The sequence below is a fragment of the Epinephelus fuscoguttatus genome, linkage group LG12, assembly GCF_011397635.1.
Source record: "Epinephelus fuscoguttatus linkage group LG12, E.fuscoguttatus.final_Chr_v1".
Taxonomy (NCBI): Eukaryota; Metazoa; Chordata; class Actinopteri; order Perciformes; family Serranidae; genus Epinephelus; species Epinephelus fuscoguttatus.
This window is the reverse complement of record NC_064763.1, coordinates 35,982,852-36,007,649: the sequence shown is the minus strand read 5'-3', so window position 1 is coordinate 36,007,649 and position 24,798 is coordinate 35,982,852. Positions and strand designations below refer to the sequence as shown.

Genomic DNA, 24,798 nt, shown 5'->3' with positions numbered 1-24,798 from the left:
ATTCTTATAACACAATGTCTGTTTAGGTCAGTGGTAGACGACAGACGACAATTTGTTCAAAGTTTGGGAACCAGTGTTTTACCTTAGGTGTTAGTCACATCACACTGGACTGCATGAGAACAGAAAGTCAAACTGGGACTGCCATCTTTAAATGGCATTTTTCATGATAATTTAGATATCATACTGCTATGCCCTATATAATGACAATTTTACTTTGTTCAAAGTTCCATCCTTTCTGAGAAGTTGTTTGGGTATGTTCTTGATTGAGTCACTAACTAAAATATTTCTTTCTTCTTTTCCATCAATCATGAATTCAGCATTGAACACTCTGGAAAGAATCCACTGAGCAAGACTGTTCCCGTTTCTGTTCTAAATATGAACCCAATTCAACTATACTAGCATCATTTAAGAACACAGACTAAACTAAACTAAATATTATGAGGATGACATCTTTGTTTATCACATAGTTGGCATAGCCAGCGGCTACAGCTAGCCAAGTTTTACAGAAATTAGCTGGAATGTAGCTGCGACCAATCAGATGCCCTGACTGAAAATAAGTGCTTTATAATCACTGGTGTCAGTCAGGCAGTACACTGTGTCTTCATTTCCACCGACTGTTGTGTATCAGTGAAACAAAAATGCAGTGGGAGGATATATGAGGTATCCTGTGATGCCCTGGGCAACACTGGAGACAGCTGAAGTAATGCCAACAAGAAAGAGACAGGAAGCAGGATGCAGGCAGACAGAGTTGTAGAGCTGACGATGTGTTTTGAATGTGTACCTGAATTATAAATATCTAAACCTAACAAACAGACATGTTCCTGTCCTATGTGAAACATGTACACCGCGTTCCAAATTATTATGCAAATTGTATTTAAGTGTCATAAAGATTAATTTTTTTGTTTTTCAATTAAACTCATGGATAGTATTGTGTCTCAGGGCTCTTTGGATCACTGAAATCAATCTCAGACACCTGTGATAATTAGTTGGCCAGGTGAGCCCAATTAAAGGAAAAACTACTGAAGAAGGATGTTCCACATTATTAAGCAGACCACCATTTTCAAGCAATATGGGAAAGAAAAAGGATCTCTCTGCTGCTGAAAAGCGTGAAATAGCTGAATGCCTTGGACAAGGTATGAAAACCTTAGATATTTTACGAAAACTTAAACGTGATCATCGTACTATTAAAAGATTTGTGGCTGATTCAGAGCACACATGGGGGTAAAGGCACAATGAGGAAGGTTTCTGCCAGACAAATACATCGGATTAAGAGAGCAGCTGCTAAAATGCCATTACAAAGCAGCAAACAGGTATTTGAAGCTGCTGGTGCCTCTGGAGTCCCATGAACATCAAGGTATAGGATCCTCCAGAGGCTTGCAGTTATGCATAAACCTTCTATTCGGCCGCCCCTAACCAATGCTCACAAGCAGAAACGGCTGCAGTGGGCCCAGAAATACACGAAGACTAATTTTCAAACAGTCTTGTTCACTGATGAGTGCCGTGCAACTCTGGATGGTCCAGATGGATGGAGTAGTGGATGGTTGGTGGATGGCCACCATGCCCCAACAAGGCTGCGACGTCAGCAAGGAGGTGGCGGAGTCATGTTTTGGGCCGGAATCATGGGGAGAGAGCTGGTCGGCCCCTTTAGCGTCCCTGAAGGTGTGAAAATGACCTCTGCAAAGTATGTGGAGTTTCTGACTGACCACTTTCTTCCATGGTACAAAAAGAAGAACCATGCTTTCCGAAACAAAATCATCTTCATGCACAACAATGCACCATCTCATGCTGCAAGGAATACCTCTGCATCATTGGCTGCTATGGGCATAAAGGAGAGAAACTCATGGTGTGGCCCCATCCTCCCCTGACCTCAACCCTATTGAGAACCTTTGGAGCATCCTCAAGCAAAAGATCTATGAGGGTGGGAGGCAGTTCACATCAAACAGCAGCTCTGGGAGGCTATTCTGACATCCTGCAAGGAAATTCAAGCAGAAACTCTCCAAAAACTCACAAGTTCAATGGATGCAAGAATTGTGAAGCTGCTATCACATAAGGGGTCCTATGTTAAAATGTAACTTGACCTGTTCAGATGTTTTTGATTGAAATAGCTTTTGATTTCAGTAAATATGACCTCCTAATGCTGCAAATTCAACAAATGACTATTTTCAGTTCTTTACAACCTAGAAAATGTCTTGAAACTCTGTTGTGCATAATAATTTGGAACAGTGCATTTTAAGTTTTTTATTTTTGAAAAAAATACTGTTTTCATTGGGAGGTTTGTTCAATAACATTTGAATTAAACTTTAACAGCTGATGACTTGAAAATTATGCTGACTGTCATTTGCATCGACTATTTACGAAAATCAGAGAAAAATATCATTTGCATAATAATTTGGAACGCAGTGTACAAACACAGAGTTTTACACACTTGCACTACGCTATTGTATGTGCGCACATTTTGTACATATACATACAAACGTACACATAGCGAGGCCTGTAGAAAACACAAACATGTATGCGCAGGTCTACATACTGTTGTTTCCCACAGTCCTCTGTGACCTACATCTTCTTCCTGAAACAGTCAACACCAGAGTGAAATGCCTCAAACCAAAATGCTCCAATTTCATACTCTAACCTCAGAGTAGGTATTTACCATCTGTGTTTTTGTTTGTTTGTTTGTTTGTTTGTTTGTTGTTTTTTAAATGATCGATTCCAGAAAGCCTAACCCTGAACTTTGAGTCGATGAACCCTGAGATGAAAAACTGAATTTTTTTTTCAAGAACAGTTGATGCTCACTCTGACTTAAGGTCATGCACGGTGAATCAATGGAGCTCCGATACTACAATTCACCATGGCAACATGTAAATGAAAGGCAGAGCCTACGTTTGAATCCAGAGTACATAGATATTAATGCATGTATATAAAGACTGTGCGCATTTATCTTAAGAGCCTGAGTGAGAGCAGGGAAAAGTGTCAATAGTTTACACAATAAATTTTAATTAAGTTCGTCATTTAGGCCATAGTCTAACAGGCCTACATTTTAAACAGGCCTGTATTCATTCAGCTTTACCATGACGGGAAACAAATGTGTTTGGGGATTTGCACTTGGAAAGGCATGGAGGTTAGAATACAGTTGATTTTACATTTTAGACATCTATTTGAATCTCATCGCAACAGCGTTAGGTGGCTTTATTTCAGCTACTTCAACAAATGTTGTAAATTTAAATACATCTTCATCTTCAGACTTAATGTATTTAAAAAACTTAATTCTGCAGCTTCACCACAATCCTGCTTACTATAATATACTATATAATATACTCTCAAATATTAGCTGTAGGAGTTATGTTCCACTGATGTGACTAATCACATCATGAGTGACAGAGGTAATTATTAATCGATCCTAGGGGTCTAAAGCTTCTTACTGATTTTTACAGTTTAAACTTAGATTTAGGGATGCACTGAAATGAAAATTTGTGGCCGAAGCCGAATAATATTAAACGTTTGGCCGAATACCGAGTACCGAATACCGAATGCTGTTTTTTAGTTTTTCATTAGTTTTTGCAGATGAACCCCCTCCAGATTAGTGTTGTCACGGTACCAAAATTGGGACCCACAGTACGATACCAGTGACAGTATCACAGTTCTGAGTAGTATCAGGATACCACAGCAAAAATGAGGCAGATGTCATCACTGATATTTCAGTGGAATAAATTACTTATTGACTTATTCATACTTCAAAAACAGCATCAATAAGTGATTAACATAGGGGGGATCAAAATAAAATAAATAAATAAAATAAGAATCAACCAGCCACCCTCCTCCCCTGACAAGTCCCTTCATAAGTAACGAACAGTCCCTAAAGTGCGGTGAGGTTTGTGGGCCGTTACCTGACACAGAGAGAGAAATGTGAACGGCTTGTTTCTCCTCTGACATGTCACATACTGTGTGCCGCCACGGCTCGGCTGTTCAGGTACTACTGGGCAGTCATGACAACAAGTTATTCACCTGGAGCCGGACTTCTCCGTCGCTGGTAAGCCGTTATCATGCGCCGCCGTATTTGACAGGAATTTGTATTCCTGTCTGTGTCTGTGACCCCTGTTCAACCCAAAACCGGCGGGATTCACCTTTCGTTTCTGCTGCTGGTTGAAATCTGTACTCACACAGCGTGCTGTGAGAGCATAAGAGCGGTAACTTTAGACAGTCTTGAGAAACAAACTAACACAACACTCAGCCAGCAAGTTCACAGAGTCAATCACCACAGTAATTGACTCAGAATTTAAGTTACCACTCTTTCTGTAATGGAAAAGGCAGTGTTTCCCTCAAGTCAGGGTTAAGTAGCAAAGAGTTTTCATGTGATGTAACCATATGCTTTTTTTTTTTTTTTTTGCTCAGAAAAATGCTTAAAATAAAAGGTATGAAAGCATCTTCCTGGTACAGCCTTTCAATTCCTCATGAAAGTGTGAATGACTGATTCTGTGACTGCACCATAATGTGCACATGAATGTACAACTCACTGACCAACTCAGACACTGTGAGATGATGATAGAATACAGAAAATTATGTGTCATATAAATAACAATGAATCATCTTTCCGTGCAGGTTTTCTGCATGTGGCAACTGTTCTTCAGGAACAAATGGGAACCAAAGGTCTCTGTAGAGAGGAGAACAACAAACCCTGATGTCTCTGTGCTGACTGTGTGCAGATGGCACCAGGAACTGGTTAATGAAGACGGGCAAATAAAAGCCAGTATTATCCTTTAGCTTTAACTCGTTGAGCTGCGTCAGCATTAAGCAAACCACCCTCTTTGGTCACTTCTGCTGAAAACACACACAGCCTCTTTTGAGATGCGTTTCTTTGCATGCGCTCCAAGAATACAGCGTCGACCACACACTGGTCTGCATCTCCTCCTCTGTTCTGCTCGCAGCAGCTCGTCTGCTTGCTTAGAAAGCAAGAGGTTACCGCTTGAGTCTGCGTTTCTCTTTCTCTTCCCTCACTTGTACCTTCCCAAGGGAGCCTGTGGCTTTGTGATGGTTGGAATTCCCATAAATGTCCGATCTGTGCTGGGCGCAGCTAAAACCGCCATAAATCACCCGGCGTGATTTGTTGTCTGTTACCACCGGGGCGTCTGGATGGCACCGAGAAAGGTGGGCAGGGAGGGAAGAGCTGGACGGAAAACCCACGAAACTTGGGAAAGGTTGACGAGGCATAAAACCCGCGGTAGGAGAGATTACCCGCCGGGCCAAACATCTGCACAGGAGACGGATGAACCTACAGCACATCTTAAACTTTAGAAATTTAGCTGACAGCCTCAACAAGAAAGACTTTCAATGACGGACGACGGTGAGAACCCCACACCTGATTCTTATACTGTGCTTTTCCACGTCCCTGTCGCCTTGCCTTCAGGCTTATAATATACTCATACTGAATCAAGTTTGGCATGTTTACAAATGGAACTCTCTTTGTTGTCTTTAACCACAATAATTACAAATTGGTTTTAATGATCGCAATCTGTGCAGGCTGCTGAATAACCTGGAGTGGGCGCCATTAGAGGAGAAAATCTGACGTGACAGCGAGTACACCAACACTCTCTTGCAGCACCATATTCAACAGCAGTTTGACAACCCTGAGAACAACTTCAGCTCCACTTAGAGAACAAAACCAACTTGAATCGTTCCAGACACTTTCCACTTTGTACAGAATAATGGCATTAACTACATCAGCAGTCTCACAGCATCCTTGAAATCCCTGAAAAGAAGCAAGCACATGTATTACCTTGTAGCTCCTCTCTTATCACAGGTTAATCTCTAATAGGCCTAGCCAGAGCGGACAATATTCAAATCAGTATCTGCATCTGGGAGCCACACTTCTGTAATGGAGTCCAGGCTCAACAAAAAACCCTCGTAGTTGGTGGTCTGGCAAAACACAATGCAACTCATGTAAACATGTAAATAAAAAAAAAAAACAAGAGGAAGAAGAGGTCTGAAAGTGCTCAAGCACACACCTGGGTGACATCAAGCTAACAGCTCACAGCTAGATTTTGGATGTAGACTATAAATAAAAGACCTCGAGGTGAAATCTTTACAGTCTCATAGTTCCCGAGGTTCTAAGAGGATTTCATCGTTTGTCAAAGATTTGGAGAGATTTTATGAACTGAGCAGTTGCTTGGTGTTGTGGTTGTTTGAAGGTGTGATTTATCAGCGGGGAGTGGTTTAATGAGCTGTCTGTATGTGCCACTGTTTATGTCTAAATATCTGCAGTCTGTTCAATTAATTAATCATGATCGACAGCGGTCAACTTAGACATGGCTTTATTATACTGTTAGACTCAATCTACTTTTACTGGTTTTAAACTATGAGCGAAAATAAAAAAGACATTAACACACCGGCTTCTTGTTCAGGTCAAGATCTGGTTTTAGTTTCAGGTGTAGCACAATCACATGTGCAATGTGTTTTCACGATCACAGGCACAGATCCACGCACTTGTTCAGTACTTGTGTCATGAAAAGAAGCATTTTATCAGTGAGACAGGAACCACCCCTCAACTCTGAGTAACTGCATGGAAACATTTCACACACACACACACACACACACACACACAAAGTAGTGTGCCTGCACTGTTGAAGAAGTGTTTTAAATGTTACAGTTTCCACGAAAATGCATGTGTTTGGGAAGTAGCCTCACATACGTATGGGAAATGAGACTTGTATGAGTTGTGTGGGAGTTTTTTTAAACAGACATATTGATATGTCGAAATTAATTTCCTCCGTAAATGCTACTTGTACTCGTACTACTTTTAAGTTTAACTACACATATACCCAGGTCCTCTGGATTCTCTGAACTATATACATCACTGTAATTTGTTGTCTCTTTCTCCTCCTCTACAGTGGTCATCTCTTCGAGCTACGTCAGTGTCCTTAGCAGTGGTGGAATGTAACTAAGTACATAAACTCAAGTACTGTACTTAAGTACAAATTTTCATCTTTTGCATTCCAGCCAGCCCGCCTGAGGGCCACATTCTGCACCGGTGCAAACACTGGCTGAACACTGTTAGACATCACTGTAAATGTGTGCGAGAATTTCCTACATTATAAGTACTAGATTTGAGGGAAATCAATGAAATTATGTACAATACCCATTTTCCCGTACTGAAATCAAGGCCCTAAATTTTTGAAGAATGTTTGCCTTTTTTGGATTCTTCGTTCACAGTGGAGGTATGCCAGAAAACAAGGTTTTCATTCCACATTCACTATAACACGGGGCGAGTAACTGACATACAAATCACTATTTGCAGGATGAAGTATTCCTTCAATGCTGGTTTAAACTTTTGAAGAAGAAACAGAGCATTCAGCATCCCTGGAAAAAGTGTGACAGAAAAAAAGAGGACTCTACACTGCATTCATTTAGTTGCTGAATCAAATATCTAGATTACCAAATCCCAGATTCATTTCACTGCTATGACTGTGTCACATATTTGTGGACTAAACCTGGTTGTTATGGTCTGTTTCAGTGCGCACAAAAGCCCTCTATGAAGGTGTGAAAGAGGCTTTCTACCCACCATGCACCCACAAACAAACAGAGGCTCAGCACCATAAAAAGGGACCTTTTCAAAAGCGTCATGCAAAGCTGGAAGGCTTGCTGTGTTTAAAAAAATAAAACATTTTTTGTACTCTTGATAGCGCTTTGAAAAGTGCTTGCACCTCAAAACTATTACCAGCAGCCGAACATGGAAGGGAGTACAGCGTGAGCTATTTTTGGGGCACACAGCATAACTAAAGCAATGACAAGCCAGCTGTGTTTCCACAGCTTCATGTAGGGAGGAGGGAAAGGAGGAGGGATGAGAAAGCAGTGGTGATTTAATTTAACTGGCCTCATTCAAACCTAAAGTTTACACAAAGTACCTCCTGGGTTTAGGCGTAAGCTCTCTGCTGGGAAGTTGTGATGTTATGTTTTGTTTAGGAGTACAGGGAGGATTGCAGTAAATGAGAGTTATTCAAAACTTAACTATGTAGAGGAACAAAAACTAGTGGGTTAGGGTTAAATTAAACTAATCTGATTGCGCCAAACAGTTTCATGGGGGACCCTGATACTGTGAAAACTGGTTTGAGTACCACTGAAGCTCTGATACATTTTGGCCTGTGTGGTTTAACTTTACCTTTTTATTTCTTTTCAGTTGTCTGAACTGCACAGACAACTTAGCAAGGGTTAAAGTTAGTTACCTACAAATTGTATCTGCTCTGGGACACTAGCTAGTTAGCTAAATGTTGTGTGAGTTATTTAGTCATGTACAGTGTGTACTAATTAGCATGTGACTGTATTAAAAAGTCCTAATGAGACACTAACACAACACAAAATGACTGTAGACTCATTTCAAACTCCACTGACAGCTGAGGGAAGTTTTCCCCAAGCGAGGTTGAAGCAACAGTTTGATTTTGGCTAGCATTAGCAAGATGCTAATTAAAAAAGACACGATAGTTTTGTTTACCTCTGCTGTCCGCAGCGAGGGCGGTTTCTTCAAAGCCAGTTTGAAAGAAGTTTCCATGGCTCCGGTCATTTTCATAACTTCGGCTCAAATCCACCTTTTACTTCCTCTGTAAGGTATCCTCACTCTCACTTCTCCTGGTTGCTCTGTTAGCCGACCCGAGCTTGAACAAACTCACATCCCCGTGTGGATCTTGTCCTCGCCGAGCCGAGCCGAGCATGGATGGAGTTTACCGACCAGGAGCTCCTTCTTCTCCAGGACACACACACACACACACTAACTTCACTTTTAACTACTGCGCGTCCGAAAAAGAGTAGACACAACTAAAGTGTGACAGAAAGTTAAACCTACGGGACTTGGAGTCTTGAATTATGTACATGTTTGGTAAAGGAAATGTCCACCTCGGTAGCTAGCGTCAGACAGATCCAGGAGTTCAGATTTAGATCCCTCCTCCTGCAGATCTGAGTGAGCACAGTTGACGACATCTGTCTGCACGGAGATGGTGCTGCGTTCACATACCGTCGGAACTAAGGGAATTGAGACCACAGTGACACATTAAATGACTCAAGTGGTAGTTTTTGAATTATCATGTTTCCATACAAATTCTGTATGCACATTACTACTGTGAACTTTTAAACCCTCTAGACAATGATTTGCACATTCCTACACAACTGTAGGTGCATATTTTATGTATATTTTTTCATAATGTTATTGCCATGCACCAAATCACCAAGTTAAATCTACTGAATGAGCAGTAAATTGTTTTTGATTCTGATTGTGATTATGAAATATTGCCAGAGAAAAGCAGCATTATTTTTGAAAGTTCAAAAACAACACAACAAAAGTTTTCTTAACATACCTAAGGTGTCTTTTGTGTATTTTGTTTTCTGAGTTTTTGTGGTAAATCACCAAATGGGAAAAACTAAACTTTTAATTCCATCGTTTGTATAAAGATATTTAGATTCATAAAAGTATTTTAGATTATCACAGTATTATTAAGCAGTGTGTGTGGTACAGTTTTCCTTATGTGCTCAGCTATTTAAGTTTTAGCACATACGGCTAATTTGGTTTGCTCTTTATTTGTTACAAACAAAATGCTGCAGCTGCACAGATTTTTTTCCCATATAAGTTGTAAGCAACAATATGTTGCAGCTATAAACTGGCAACACAGAGTCCAGCCTTGCTCAGCTGCCAGATGCAATCAAGAAAAATCACATAAACGTCATAACAAGACATAACTCTTGCTGAGTGGTGGCGAAGAGTAAAAACTACAGGATAAAGTTTTTAAAAAGCACTGTAAGAGTGGCACAAGTAGCCTGGAGATGAGTCATAAAGTTATATAGAAGCAATATAGGAAGTTAACATAAACTAAAAGTCATATTATATCAATAAAGGCTGTGTGAGCAAAATTCTTGCATGTGTTGAAGTGAGCGAGAGTGCATTTTATTGCTTATGAGTCCCATGTTTTATTCCTAAGACAAATAATGAGCTATTTATTTGTCAAAAGTCACACAGTAGTCTGGATTTAATGGCATAAAAAAGGCGCCTTTGGTTCTTACTTTTGGAGCTCGAGTGTACGAGCTTCAAAAGGAGTCCGTGAACGCAGCACAGATCCTCCCTCTGACTCCTGACACTTGTGTGGTCAGGTTGCAACTACACACTCTCAAAACGCGGAATAATCAGACTACTGAAGTTCATTGAAAGCACTAGCACAATCTAGACGTGCACGTCTTCAGGTTTAGGGTGAAGTTACAGTTAAACTTGAACTGCAAAGCCATGAGCTACTGAAGCATATCCAGTTTCAACGCAGTTTTCAGGGTTTGATCTAAATTTAGATGAAACGCTTGATTTATCCACCAGAGTCTGAAGTCCGTCTCCGTGTGTTTTTCTGATCGCTTCCTAAAATAGCTATTCACGTGAAAACAGCGATGTTCTCACTGACAGGACACTCTCATATTTGCTGCCAGTGTATTTGCGCACAGCCAGGACACTCCTTCCTTTATTGCATAACTGTGATGTGTGTGTGTGTATGTGTATGTGTGTGCTCGTTTCGTTTCAGCTCCTGTGCCGTGAAGAGGGTGGGGTGGAGCCACAGCCAGTTTCAGGGTGGTAAATCCAAAAGGTGGGTGAAATGTGTGATCCAGATGGTGAGCAGTGGAAGTCAGACCACTGCTAATCTAAACAGAAGTGCTGCTGTTGTGCAGAGTTTGACTTACAGCTACTTTCCAGGCTGTTTAAAAAAAAAAGTTGCCGTGAGAAACTATTCTGCATGTAGAATTTCTAAAATAAAAGATAGACAATAAAGAAAAAGGAGATTAAGACTCCCTGCAGAGCTAAAACCAGTTAACATATGCCAGTTATACAATCTTGTGATAGTTTACATAGTAATTGTGTGAACGCAGACAAGAAACCACAGTTGATAATCTCAGATGTGAAGAAACACAAATCTGGAGCGGCTCCCTTGAACCGGATCCAGGCCTGTGATTGCACACAAACTTTGGGACGTTGCTTAAGTGCAACATCTTCTACACAGGTACAGAGTGTGTGGTAATATCTACAGCACACTCACTCTGGGTAATCCCACTGTGAGTACACGCGGGTCAGTACAGCACTACAAAGGGTTTTCCCCCCTTTTTCTCTCCTCATCAAATCCCTGATGTGAATTAAAGCAGTTGGATCTCTGCTTTTAACGATTTTATACTCACACATCCAATATTTAACTTTTCCAGGATTTTTTCCCCCTTTCATTCTGTGACAGAGAACATTCCCAGAGACGCATAAATTCTTAACATCGGCATCTTTATTGCACAACATTCCCATAAAATTGGGAAAAAATAATCTGAGGAGACAATTCTTAAAAGACATTCTGTACAAATACATGGAAATAAACAGTATGTACAGTCTACATGAACCGTTACACATACCATGGGCAACTGAATAATTTACTCATATACAAAGCCAGAGAAGCAGATATAAATTCATACCTTTTTTTAAACATCATGGCTGGGTTGTACAAAATGTAGGCTGATACAGCGGCGCATCTTCAATGCAGTAACAAGCATGTTTATATCAATTTTACCAGCAAAAATGAGATCTCCAGAAGCTTGTGATGCATTCATGCCACATCTCCGTTAAGACTTGGGTCATATCCAGGGTGCGATTTGAGTGTATGGAAGGAAACTTACACAGCTCTCAGGGTTAGTCCTGCTTTTTTTACACAATACAAGCCATTCTCAGCCATCAACAGGCTCAAGCCTGAGACACACTCCAATTTTTAAAGAGGATTCTTTTTAAATTTGTGAACATTTCTTTCCAGAAACCATTTTTATTGAGTTGGCTGCTGGCTAAATCAAACCTTCAAACCTTCTCTTGCTATCAATATAAATTTGCTGGGCTAAAAGCACAGTTTTGTAAAGTGCTGCATGGATCAGCGTATATATTTAAATCTCAGTTCCTTCCTATGTTTGATTTTTAACTCATGTCAACCTACTGTCTGCAATTAAACAATGTAAATATAGATTCATTTCCAATGCCGTCAACTGATGACATGAAAGCAATAATAACAATGACATACTTTCCTATTGGCCCCTCTGCAGCGAACACTTTATGCCCAGGAAAGAATCAAAAAACAGAAGCTGTGAAAACAACTGATCCTCCCTTTCTTACACTCAGCAAATCGCACCCTGGCTATATGGCATAACAACCAAAATCATCTGTCACTGTCATGGAAAACCAAACAGAACACAAAAGGGAAAAAAAAGTGTGCTACCATAGTTTTGTACTTTGCGTGTTTTAGTGAGAATAACCGTCGTAGAAACATGTTTGAAAATAGTGTTAACCGATACACATTTCAATCCGCTGTAAGGCCTCCTGTGTTCCCCCTCTCGTCTCTCCGCAGCAAACATCGAAGCCGTAAACATCGTAAAAAGGTGGCGAAGCTATAAAAGTGTGAAAATATTTCAGCATTTTGGTTTTAAAATATATATACGTAGATGATGCGTGTTTTAGCTTTTCCACAGTAGAAAGGGACCCTTCTCCTCCCTTGATCACATTCTGAAGCAAAAATATGTGTAACGATCATCTTTAAGGAATTTAACAACCTTCCCTTCTTCTTTTTTTTTCTTTTTTTCCAAAGAACACAGCATAGAGTCTGCACGCAGCTGACGCTGACATTCCTCTGATTAAACATGTTAAAAAGTATACCTCAGGGTTTCCTATGGGGCGACTGTAAATGTGTGTCATCCACAGCCCACATGAAGATCTGAGGTAGTGCTGTACCTATGATAAGAATGTCAAAGCCACTTTTAGCCGTCTCAAAACCAGTTTGTCAAACCAAAAATCACGGTGTGCATCGATTACCCCCATGCGGCCAGAAAATAGGCTTTTAAGTCAGGCGTGCATTGCAATTTGACAAGAAAATAAAATGTGTCATTGAGATATCTCAGGGAAAATTTGGCTTGTAAACAAACACATGAAGATAAATGAAATAACATAGTTGGCATGAGATTGATAAAGTTCTCAATGATATTTACGTCAAAGCAATGTTTAAAAATGTCCATCGGTTTCCTTTAAAATGTAGTCCGTCACTTCGTACGACTGGGTTTAAGATTGTACAGAGAAAAAAAAAAGTAGCAGAAGAAACAAAGTCCATTGTTGTTATACTGTAGATATCCTTAAAGTTTTATTCTCATCTGGAAAAAAAACATTATAAAGTCTTTGGCTTTTGTGTCCAAAAATAAAAGAGTCCTGTTTTAAAGGAAACATTCAAACAACTGAAGAAAGGTCACGTCAGGGATGCTTCAGTCATCCGCAGAGCCTCGCTCCATCTGTGGGACTGTGGTCTCTAGCTCCCCCCTGTGGTGCACCAGCATTATTGCACCAAATTCAGCAGCAGTGGTGGTGGTGGTGAGCAGAGGCGCTGGCTGTGGCTGTGGTCCGTGAAAGACGTGCACTGCTCAGGCTCGAAGCAAAGATGCCGCCTGGCCCAGGCACGCAGGTCAGGAAACCATGTTGGGAGGGGGGGGGGGGGGGGGGTCAGTTGCGAAGCATGGACGGCCAGAGGATCTTGGGGCCAGAGTGGCACCAGCCAGGTCTGACTGGCTTCCTCAGGCAGCTCGCTGCTTGGGACCTCAGTGCCATTATAGTCTCATAGTAGGATCTGGGCCACGTAGGGGGAGTGAGTGCTGGCCACTGCGGCCAACAGGGGGAGGTCGCTGGACTCAATTCTGCAACGATACCAGAACAACGATCAGGACATAGTAAGAGCCAAATGCCCTACTTAAAAGCAAAAAAAGAAGATTTGGCTAATTTTTCATAGGCGCGACGCACATACTCAGCTCTGCTGCTCATCCCATAAATGCATATTCCTAACAACTGTGGCACCACTTAAAAGGGAAATAAACAGGCTTTCCAAGGGTATAAGATTTACTCCCAAGAAGCATTGTCACAACAAAGAAATAATCTACCAAACACAAAGTTCCTTACTTTTTGTGCGTAGTTTATTTATTTCTATAACTCCTGCATCTGTTGCCTCTGCTTCGATGTATACATTAATATGGATAGGTTTTTCATTAACATATGTCCTGTGTAGTGTCCTTGTTAACAAAAAAGTTTTGTTCACATTCGGTATTCTACACTGAAACACACTGTGGAGTCTTGTTGAGTGCATTTCCTTCCTCATAAAAAAAAATTGCAAAGCTGACCTTTCCTTAAGATTTAAAGCCTGCATTGTTTGCTTTCCCATTTAATCACTCCTCTTCTTCATTGCCTTTCTTGGCACACTGCCATTCATCTTGGAGCATTGCTGCCATCTGTTGACTACTGACTGGACTATCACATCACGTCACCCACGTTAGTCTGTATTTGCATCCCCATGGGTGTGCATGTGACAAACAAAACAGGCACCCGATCATAAAACAGCTTTCTAGAGGTAAAACCTCCACAGGGTACGTTTCAGTGATATAATCAGAACTTTCATGTGCAGCTTTACAGTGCATGTGAGTTGAGAAAAAGGTTGACTGCTTACCCTAAGACCATTCCCAGTTCTTTCACATGGACTCTTGTCTGGCCCTTCAAATACTCAGCAAGCATCTTACTCTTGAAGTAGATTTCCTGCAGGCGGTCCTCAAGGTGCATTATACACTAAAGAGGAAGAAGAACACAGTTGGTAAAGCACAGGAATCAAAGTGGTGATTGCTGTATACTGACAAATAATCCGTGTTTGACTGAAAGGTGTGACATACAAAGTTGGGTGAGAGGTTGAGTTTGTAGAGCTGGTGAGTGGACTGCAATAAGCTGGACACCAGGCTGGACACCAGGACTTCCTTCCCCAGCTTGTTGACGTCCGTGGCTCGTCTCTGACTGCTGGCCACCTGCACTGTCCACTTGTCTGTGTCTGCTACAATGCAGACGGCTTCCGCTATGGGCTCATCCAGTACTGGATGCTGCAGAGGACAAGAACATTCATTTCTTTTAACCAATAAAACCAATGCAAAAAGGAAAAAAGTGTTCTTCACATGTTAATACACGCCTCAAACTCCAAAACAAATGATACATAACAGAGCTACGAGGCAAGCGCTTGTTTTACAGTGACAGTGCATACTAAGGATGTTTGAATCGTTTGAATGTCAGTGAAAATAACAGGTTCAAACACTTCAGTCCTTTACCTGAACAGCATGGGTTAATTCAGCCATGAGGCTCTGCCGTAGCTTATCATCGCTGGGCAACCCATGCAGTACAAAGTCTGGCACATAGGTGGGGCAGTAGCCTCCAAACAGAGACCGGCCAAAATTGGCAATGCTTGGCTTTGAGAAGTTCTCCACCAACTTTGACCTGTAAAATAAAACACATGACATGAGATGTTTGGGGTTTTTTTGGTTTTCAAAAGATAAGACAGCTTATTATTCTCACTTATTCCCTGTTATCAGTATGGCAATAATTACTGGTTACAATTAAAGCACTTCATACCTGCTCACTGTTTATGAACAGAAAGAGAAAGTCAGCAAAGAAGTCTGTGAATGAATGTGTCAGTCCTCTACTCACCCCGGGAAGGGCACCAGCACTTCCTCCTGCCAGTCCTCGGTTTCCTCGCTCTCACTGTCCCCCAGCGCGCTGTCTGAGCTCTCGTTGCGCGGTATCTCCCAGTCGTTGACAGGCACCGCTTTACGCTTTTGGTCCTCTTTGCTGTTGATGCTCCCATCCTGTGGGATGGGGACTGACAATAGAGGACCCTTGTCCTGCTCAGCAGAACAGCCCCTGCAACAGCAGGTGTCAGAGGAATCTGTAGACCCACACCTGCACCTCCTCTGGGCATCCAACAAAGAGTCTCCCTTCGTGCTGGACCCAACCTCTCCGCTACCTGAACCTAAACAGAGTCCCAAACCTTGACCCCGACCCGCACTCTGAAAACTGTGACTCCCCAGCTCACTAGATTGGGGGACTCCCGAGGGGTCTAGCAAGTCTTTGTGTATACTGCATGTGGAGCTGGCCTCCTGTTGTTTAGCCAAGTCGTCTATAGTCCTAGTCTCCACAGGGTTCTCCAGGCTGAAATACTCATCAAAATCGTCCATACAGTTTTGACTCCACTGGGGCATTTTACTGGACACCCGCTGTAGGGCTGGAGCCACCTTGGTCTGTTTGGTTTGGTCCTCTGTTGCACTAGTGTTGCTGGTCTTTGAATCCACTCCTCTCAGCAGCTGCTGCGGTTGCTGTTGATAATGTTGCCCGTGATGATGCTGTTGTTGCTGCTGCATTGGGAAGAGCTGCTGGTGTTTCTTGAACTTTTTAATTTCCTCATCCATCTTTCTCCTGCGGCTCTCTGTGTCCGACTCAGGAGACATGGAGTCTCCAATGAGGAAAGTGACTTTTGTTGCTGGCTCCTCTTCTTCTGTTAGAGTCAAAGCCATGGGCCCCGTCACAGTGTTTCCTGGTATCACTGGTACTGGCACTGCAGCAGCCAGGTTCTTATCTGGGGGCTTCTTCTCTAGAGGGATCCCCAACGGTCGAGGACCCAGCACTCTGGTGGGCTGGTTCCCTGTACCTGCGTCCATCCCAGTCTCTGCCCAAGAGTTTTTACTCTCTGTGGTCAAAGGTGTTGGGGATGGACTTGTTGCGGGTATGGATGGGACAATAAGTTTCAGGTCTCCCTTGGTCTCTGTATCCAGCACACAGACCTGCTCTCTAGGGGATGCCGAGCCAACACGCAGCACCGTCTCCAGTCTGGCCTCTGTGGCCAGTGGGCTGCTAGACTCCCTACGCATCTCCCCAGGTTCAGCTGCTTCTGTAGTCCTGATAATAGGGTTGTTACCCTGGCTGTGTCCTGACTGAAGCACACTGCTCCTGGACCCTTGACTCTCACTGCTGTCCTCCTCCTCCTCCTCCTCCTCCTCCTCCTCATCCTCCTCATCTTCCTCCTTGGGTGTGTCCCCAGCACCATGCTCCACTTCTGTGTCTGTGTATGTGCTGCTCTGGAGGCTATTGTCTGAAGGGTAGCTGCTGTCCTCCGCGTCAGTCTGCCGGCCGTGAGCCCCTTGAGACAAGTAGTCCCCGCTGGGTTTATGGACGGTAACCAGGACATAGTCTGACTCCTCCACCTCTCCTTTCCTTAGGGAGGTGGTGATAAGGGAGCCAGGCATGACAATGGCCTCATCCTCAGCGCTGTCCAGCATGTGGGTCTCTAGCAGCTCAGAGCAGCGGATGAAGTAGGTGAGAATGTAGAGGAGTCTCTGGACCAGCTCCTGTCTGCGGCCTACTACCACTGTCCTTGATAGCCGCACCGGTGACCCAATGGACCCGTACAGGTCTCCTACACAGTGATAGGAAAAGAAAAATAAACATTAGCAATGCTAAATGGGTCTTTAGATGTATCACTTTCTTTTTTTATTTTTGCAAATGGCAACTTCCCAAACTAATAAAGGTATGTTAAAACAATTGATTCTTCTTTTTAAAATGAACATCTGTACATTTATTTTCCAATGTGCAGTTCTCACCTATGAACACCAGGTGTCACCATGAACTCACTTTCTGTATGAGTCCCATGTCACTTGAGGTGAAAGTGTGTTTAAAGGATATCCTTACTTGCTATATGCCCCCATCAATCACATACAGCTATACAAACAGTATGCAGATAGTATATAAGAAAAAAAGTCAAGGTCACTGAGGGTGTGTGTGTGTGTGTGTGTGTGTGTGTGTGTCTGTCTCACCTAGCTGTGCCCAGAGTGGGTTGTAGGGGTGCGTCTTTGCCAGCATGTCGACGCTCTTGGAAGAGTGTTTCTCCAAGAAGATCTTGATTGGGGGCTGCCCGTTGGGCATGACAGTGGGCACCCAGGCCAGATGATTGGTGAGGACGGCGGTCAATAATGCGGGGAGGAATCTGGAATAATAGATTTGGTATGGTCAGCAGACAGCAGAGGAGAATCCAAATTATTTCCTAGCTGAAAAGTCTCTTAGTTTCTCTCCTGACCCCGTGTGGTTGGGGCAGATGTTTCCCGATATAGGAAAACTAAAGTCAGATGTTTTCTTGCTCTACTGGACACCACATACACACATCCATTGTTTGCAGCATATACAGAGTGAATGACTCGCACGTACGCACACAATCTATTAGCATGATTCACTTCTCAGTCCTGACCACAAGTGTCTACTTCCCTTCCTGTCTCATGACTCAACACTGTAATGGTGGTCAAGTTCAATCATGTGCTGAACACAGTTGTGACTGCGGCAGTCATCAAAACCATGTCATGGGAATACTGCCGGGATGCCTCAGAGAAGACGTAATGTTATACAGTAGAATGAGAGGTTGCCGGGGAGACACAATGCTTCAATCAAGAGTTATCACTATGCAGAAGTAGTTGCGGGTTAGTCATTCTAACCAGTGCTGGGGGAAATAGTGACTTTTACTGAGATGGCATGCTGATAAAGGAACACCAGTTGTTGCCTAGGTGATAGAGTTTCTACTTGAGATTAACATTTATTTTAAAGGTTGTTAACATTAAACATGCAGTTTTTCTATTATTTTCAATACAACTATTTGCTGTTGGAGCCAGAAACACATTGAACGATATTGTCATAATCATGATTTATTTAAGGCACCAATCAAGCAACAACATCAAATATTCTGCAGGCTTCTAAGTTTAATAGTTGGTCTAAGAGCTTGATTTATTAGACAGTAATCAAGATTAGAAAACACATATCTTTTTAAAATGTTGCCAGCTATTCCTTTCCTTTAAGATCAATTTGATGTAATCATTTAGTTCAGAGTACTGAATGCTACTTAAATAAACCGTACTGAATACTGCTGCTATGTTCAATAAAGGCCTTGCTACCAATTCATATATGTACAATTAGCAGTGGTTTGACGTGGCTTTGTAACAGCAACAATAAGCAATTAGAGACTGGCAGGGATCTTCTCATTCACAGCTCCCTCTGAGGCAAACAAACAAATGCAAAGAGGGTGAAACATTCATAGTGTGAGCATGTGCTTGTGTTTAAGTGTAAGAAAAGGAGAGAAAGGCCATGGACTGTGTGAATGTGGGAGATGGAATGAATAGAGTGTGTGAACCTGCATGTGTTTTCCTGAGTTGATTCGCTCATCCAGGAAGTACGAGCACACAAAAGATGTGGAAAAACTGAGCATGTGAGACATTTCTGAGCGCTGCTGTGCGTGTCTTTCCCTCTTTATATTTGCAAGCTTGCTTGATTCCTGTCTTCTCTATTACTGCTTTCCGGCTCAGAGAAAATCAATTGGGAGTGAAGGGTCTGGTTTCCACAATAGGTGGCTTTGCTGTGGCCACATGACTGTTCAAAACCACTGTGCAATATGATAGGTGTGAGTCTGAAAATGCATTCTAATGTAGTTCTTTTTCTTTTTAGAAATGCAGCGACTGATGGCGGACTAGGTGTGAGTACAAGTGGACACTCAACTGGTTCTTGGAGGCCTGCTCCATCAGCAGAGAGAGCTCCCTCATGAAGTGACCGCAGAGCTGGTTCTTCTCCGACGCTCCAGACATCATAGTCAACCAGACGGGCTCAGCCACTCGGGGCATGGTGTAGAGGTCGCAGATGGTCATCCTGTAGATGAGGTATGGCGAGGGAGGGATGAAAGAGGGAGAGGGCATGGAGAGAGCGAATGAAAGGGAAGGAGGGGAAAAAGAGAGAAAACAGACAGGGAGGGGGAACAGACGTGTTATTGTCTCTCGGGGTAAACAAAAGAGATCTCAGTTCACAGAGCTTTGCTGTCTGCACTGAGGCCATGGGAGACCCTGGTTTTGTGTGTGTGTGTGTGTGTGTATGTGTGTGTAACAGTCCGACGAGCTTGCGCTCACACACACACACACAAAACCCTGTCTCTGTACAGTGCGCATGTGTGCTTGTATCTATCTGTATGTAGCTCAGTTGGTGCATTTGTCCATTGAGAAGGACTGGAGTTTCCATGGAACGTGGGGCGTGTTGGTGAGCGTGTCTCGGCTGAAGGCCAAGCTTTGACACAGGGGCAGAGGGGAATCTCTGCAGCCCGAGGAATGTGGAGAATCAGGCGTTTTCAGTCGGAGCTGAAATATGGGCTGCAGCTGGTGGATTCTGGGTTTGAAAATGCTTGTTTGAAAATGTTTGGAAAATCAAAAAAAAAAGATGTGCTTACTCTAACTCCATGCAAACATATAAAGTGAATCCATACAACTGCAATCTTTAGCAAACACAGATAATGCACGTGCATAGCCAGGCTAATTTAAAGTAAACTATAATAAACGTAACCAGCTGCTATCACCCCAGGTTATCTCTCAAGACTTTGCAGGTCCTACTGATAAGGAATAAAAACTTAGTGCTGTTTTTCAAGCTTCATGTAGAGGAAACTGCAGATCTTAGATTGTAAACAAGGTTAATTCTGCAGTATACTCACAACCTCTTTGACCTATAAAGAACCTGCTGACAGAGGAGATGTGGACAGGCTGCATGCTGAGAGAAAACGCAGGTGTCACACAGTGAATGTGACCTTCACTAGTTCTTCAAAATTCCAGTAATCAAGCTAGTCTAGGTTGAGGTATATTTTCAAAGAAAACAGGAACACTGTGCAATTTTTGTTTATGAGTTTATGAGAAGAAGTTAACTGGATGCAAAAAGAAGAACTAACGACTTCAACTGCATCGCAATATAGTTGTTGCAAGGAGTTCTTTTTTGACTTAACTGTTGAGTGTTGTAACTCCAAACCACCTCTGTAGATTGATAGCAACACAATGATAGTTACTGTGGTCGTGTGTAAGAATGCAAATACTGAGAAAATTGCTTGATTGACTGTCTTTACGTTTTCTTTAATAGCTAAATGTTGCTTTATAATTTAAATTAAGCACAAAAAGTAAGGAAATGTGTGTTTGGTAGATTGTGTCTTTGTTGTAACAATGCTTCTTGGCAATAAATCATTTGTGGGATGAGCAGCAGAGCTGAGTATGTGGGTTGCGCCCATGAAAAATTTGCCAAATCCTCTCTGCCAATGCCAAACAGCTTTTTTTTTGCTGTTGACTCTTGTTTGGTGTTGTTTGGTGGATTGGATGATTGAAGTCTGAAGAAACAAGACATATTGGCAATTTAACAGTTTATTCGTTTAACAGACAGGAGCCTCAGTAGCGTGTGGAAGAACCATACACAGCCACAACAGCCCGGCACCTCCTCCTCATGCTGGTCACCAGCCTGATCACACACTGCTGTGGGTTGGCATCTCATTCTTCAACCAGAATTTGTTGCAAGTCAGCCAACATGGTTGTGTTGGTCACTCTGGCATGAACAGCACACCCAAGCTGATCCCACAAGTGTCCAATGGGGTTGAGGTCAGGACTGCTGGCAGGCCATTCCATCCTCTCCACTCCCAAATTCTGGAGGTAGCCTCTGATAAACCCCGCTTGGTGGGGGCGAGTGTTGTCATCCTGAAGGATAGAGTTCAGTCCCAGACTGTGGAGATATGGGATTGCCACTGGTTGCAGAATTTCATCTCGATATCTCTCTGCATTTAGATTGCCTCCAATGATGACAACCCTGATTTTTCCAGCGAGGGAGATGCCGCCCCACACCATCACACTGCCTCCACCAAAAGATGTTACTCTATCAGTGCAGCAATCAGTTCTCCATATCTTCTCCACACTTTGACCCTACGATCCAACCTCCGTAGGGCAGAATCAGGACTCATCGCTGAACATAACATTCCTCCACATGTTCAGGTCCCAATGCACGTGTTGCCGACACCAGCGCAAACGGGCGTGATGGTGAAGGGCAGTCATGGCAGGGCTCCTGGCAGCCCTATGAGACCGGAGATTGGCTGCGTGAGATCTGTTCCAGATTTGCAATGTCATCCTGCAATCCTTGACTGCAAATCTGTTGAAGACTGCCTACGGTTCCTAAGTGCTGACAGGATGAGGAAACAGTCTTATTGGGGTGCCGTCTTCTTGGGACGCCCATTGTCTCTGACAATGCTGTTATACGGAACTTGGCCTTCAGTGCGCAGATGACAGGGCCCACTCCAAATAATGCCTCAACTTGGTTTTGCAGAACACCATCTTGAAGTTGCCCTATCGCACGGGCCCTATCCAGATCAGTCAAACGTGGCATGCTGATTCTTAGAGCAGACACCAACTGACCACTGTAGCAGGGCCCATGCTCATACCCGGGGGTACCAGAAGCTCAAAACAAGAGTCAATAGCAATGGCAAAAAAAAAAAAAAAAGCTGTTTGGGATTGGCAGAGATTTGGCAAATTTTTCATGGGCAACCACATACTCAGCTCTGCTGCTCATCCCACAGATGCATGTTCCTTACAAATGTGGCACCATTTAAAAAGGGAAATAAACAGGTGTTTCAGGGGTTTAAGATTTAGTGCCAAGAAGCATTGTTACAATAAAGAAACAATCTACCAAACACACATTTCCTTACTTTTTGTGCTTAGTTTAGATATAAATCTTTAGTTTGACTAAATGTTTAATTAATCAAAGAAATAAGTCATTCAACCAGTGTTTTACAAAACTTACAACAGACTCCAGTTTGACTTTTGCATTAGATCATTAGATAATCTGAGCTTGACTAATCAAGTCTTCACAAGAATTAATCAATCACTGCTGAATCATTAATTAACAGCAGGGAGAGGCCACAGTAGGGCAAACTAGAATGGACTTGATGTCATTTGTAACTCAGCACACCCAAAACATGTACCCGACTCTCTTTACATCTCGTTGCCAGCAGGGCAGCACAGATGATCCGGCATTTGCCTGCAGCATCAAATGACCTAATAATGCTTTATTCATTCCTGTGTTATAAACAGGCTGACTTATACGTGGCCTTTTCCTGCCCCACGGGACCTTGCTGTGTCTGGTGTACATTCACCTACTGAAAGCCCCCCCAGTGGGCTTTAGGGCTGAGCTGGTGCTTGATGAGTGGTAGATCTTGTCTGTCTGCAGCAGCTGTTCAGGTGAACTTTAAAGAGCGCGGCTGTGATGTGAAATTAAACTGTTGTGTCAGATTTTAATTACCTCACTATGGAGGGAAGCAATGCAAACAATTCTGACCTCATCTGTGGCTTCGGACTTATGTTGTGTTTACCTTTGCCAACATAAACAGCCTTGTAAATATTGCAAGTTAAAGCTGTGCAGTTATGGTCATTGAAATATTCTGGATCCAATAACTATTCAATATCTCAACTTGGGCTAAAACTGCATTTTTAGCATCGGCTCATACGTTAGCACCTTCATGCATGTATTTTTTTTTTAGGTAAAAATAAATGTTAGTGATTTAGCACTCAGTCAGATGTTTAGTATAAAATAGAAAATTCTGCATTATAAATTTTGCCGGGGTGGATTTTAACTGCTATTTGGTCACCCTTTTTAAGCTTTGATTCAGTTCACTTTATGCTCTGAATTACCCACAGTTACTGATGGCTGCCATTTGGTGCATATTTTTATCCAAGGTGCTTTAGAGAAGGATAAGTGCACTTTCTCATGCATGTGTGCTAAAATGGGAATTAGACTCCTAACCCTTGTGTGTTAAGTGTTCCTCTCTCTCAGTAGCCCTGCTTTTTTTCTCTTAACTGTAAACCCTAACATAACCCCAGTATAGGCTGGTGTGACTTTTATGTTCACATGCCTCTGCTAAGTACGCAGCTTATCTTTGCCAGCATGCGTGGGTATGTGTGCATGCCCACCCCCCAACTACGTCAAAGCAGAATCAGCATCAAGCAAAGGCATTTCTTCCAGTTTCCTTCTGTAATGTTCCATGAAGTCAAAACCCCTTAATGGCAAAGGTGGTTACACTTATATTTAGCTGCTGTCTGAAGGTGAGATTTTACAGATATTTTGTTTGTCCCCGGCAATAGCTTTCCTCCTGCTGGCACTCGCATATTATTTACTATTCTGGTGCTCGTGGCCAGTGTCTGAGGTAGATAGGGTTGCCACTCTGGAGGCTTGGGTTGCTGTGGCCAGCTGCCAACAGGCATATGACTGCAGCAATAAGGGGACCTCAGACAGGGCATTGCCTGCCAGTGTGAGTTTGTGAGTTTGTGTGTGTGTGTGTGTGTGTGTGTGTGTGTGTGTGTGTGGCCAGTGAAAGTCGTGGTGGGGGCAGGCATGTGTGCACACACTTGGAATAACTTAAAATAAGTTTGCGTGATTTATGAGTACCAAACAGTCATACTGTACTGACAGCCATGTCTCCGTCATACACATAAACACATTTTTAGAATCTAGTCGGTACAAATTTATGATTGAATATCTGATGTCATAACAAATAAAAGATTAAATCATTCTTGGAACCTGAAAAGAGCATCATCGATATACCGGGTAGTTGTGGTGCAGAGTTGAGATGTAACTGGTAGCTTCTAAAATGTCAGCCAGATAAGCTTCCCTAAACACAACCAAAGCTTTGGAGCAAGACTCCCAGCATGCATTGCAGTTACAATGCAATATCTGTGGTTTGCACAAGACAGGTAGAGAACAGCATGTTCCTCCTTTCTTTAACCCGACATATTTCAACATGTCTCACTGGAGCTGAGTATCATGTTATTGTTTAAATAATCGATTCATTTAAAAGGGAACAAACTAGCATGTGAGGGAGGGCAGGGAGTGTTAGCATCACACTATCCTCACACGTAAACCACAGTGAGTATTCATTAATTATTGATTGCTGCGACACCTCAGCACACTGCATCAGTAACAGGAGCGGAATGACACAATCCGTTACCTCACCTCTGTCGTCTTCAGATTCCCTAAATTCACCTTGTTATATACAGACACTACCTGCTCACTGACAGCTATCATGTAGCCTGTGCTAACATCATTAGAGCAATGAACAGCAGCAT

At 42.6% G+C, this 24,798-nt stretch overlaps 2 protein-coding genes across 4 annotated transcripts in view; both read right to left on the bottom strand.

Annotated features, from left to right (window-relative positions):
- Nucleotides 1–8,920, bottom strand: part of rapgef6 (Rap guanine nucleotide exchange factor (GEF) 6) — a 201,100-nt gene extending 192,180 nt beyond the window's left edge. Inside the window, exon 1 of the mRNA XM_049592987.1 lies at nucleotides 8,480–8,920. Coding sequence (XP_049448944.1) covers nucleotides 8,480–8,554 — 75 coding nt within the window. The 5' untranslated portion in view covers nucleotides 8,555–8,920. The remainder of the gene's footprint in view (nucleotides 1–8,479) is intronic.
- A 2,336-nt stretch (nucleotides 8,921–11,256) lies between these two features.
- fnip1 (folliculin interacting protein 1) overlaps nucleotides 11,257–24,798 on the bottom strand; it is a 43,463-nt gene continuing 29,921 nt past the window's right edge. For all 3 annotated transcript variants that reach the window (XM_049592991.1, XM_049592990.1, XM_049592992.1), the window contains 7 exons: nucleotides 19,397–19,543; nucleotides 17,677–17,846; nucleotides 15,518–17,279; nucleotides 15,142–15,307; nucleotides 14,719–14,919; nucleotides 14,502–14,617; nucleotides 11,257–13,701 (listed from right to left, as the gene is read on the bottom strand). In XM_049592991.1, the coding sequence (XP_049448948.1) occupies nucleotides 13,623–13,701; nucleotides 14,502–14,617; nucleotides 14,719–14,919; nucleotides 15,142–15,307; nucleotides 15,518–17,279; nucleotides 17,677–17,846; nucleotides 19,397–19,543 (2,641 nt within the window). In that variant the 3' untranslated portion in view covers nucleotides 11,257–13,622. The remainder of the gene's footprint in view (nucleotides 13,702–14,501; nucleotides 14,618–14,718; nucleotides 14,920–15,141; nucleotides 15,308–15,517; nucleotides 17,280–17,676; nucleotides 17,847–19,396; nucleotides 19,544–24,798) is intronic.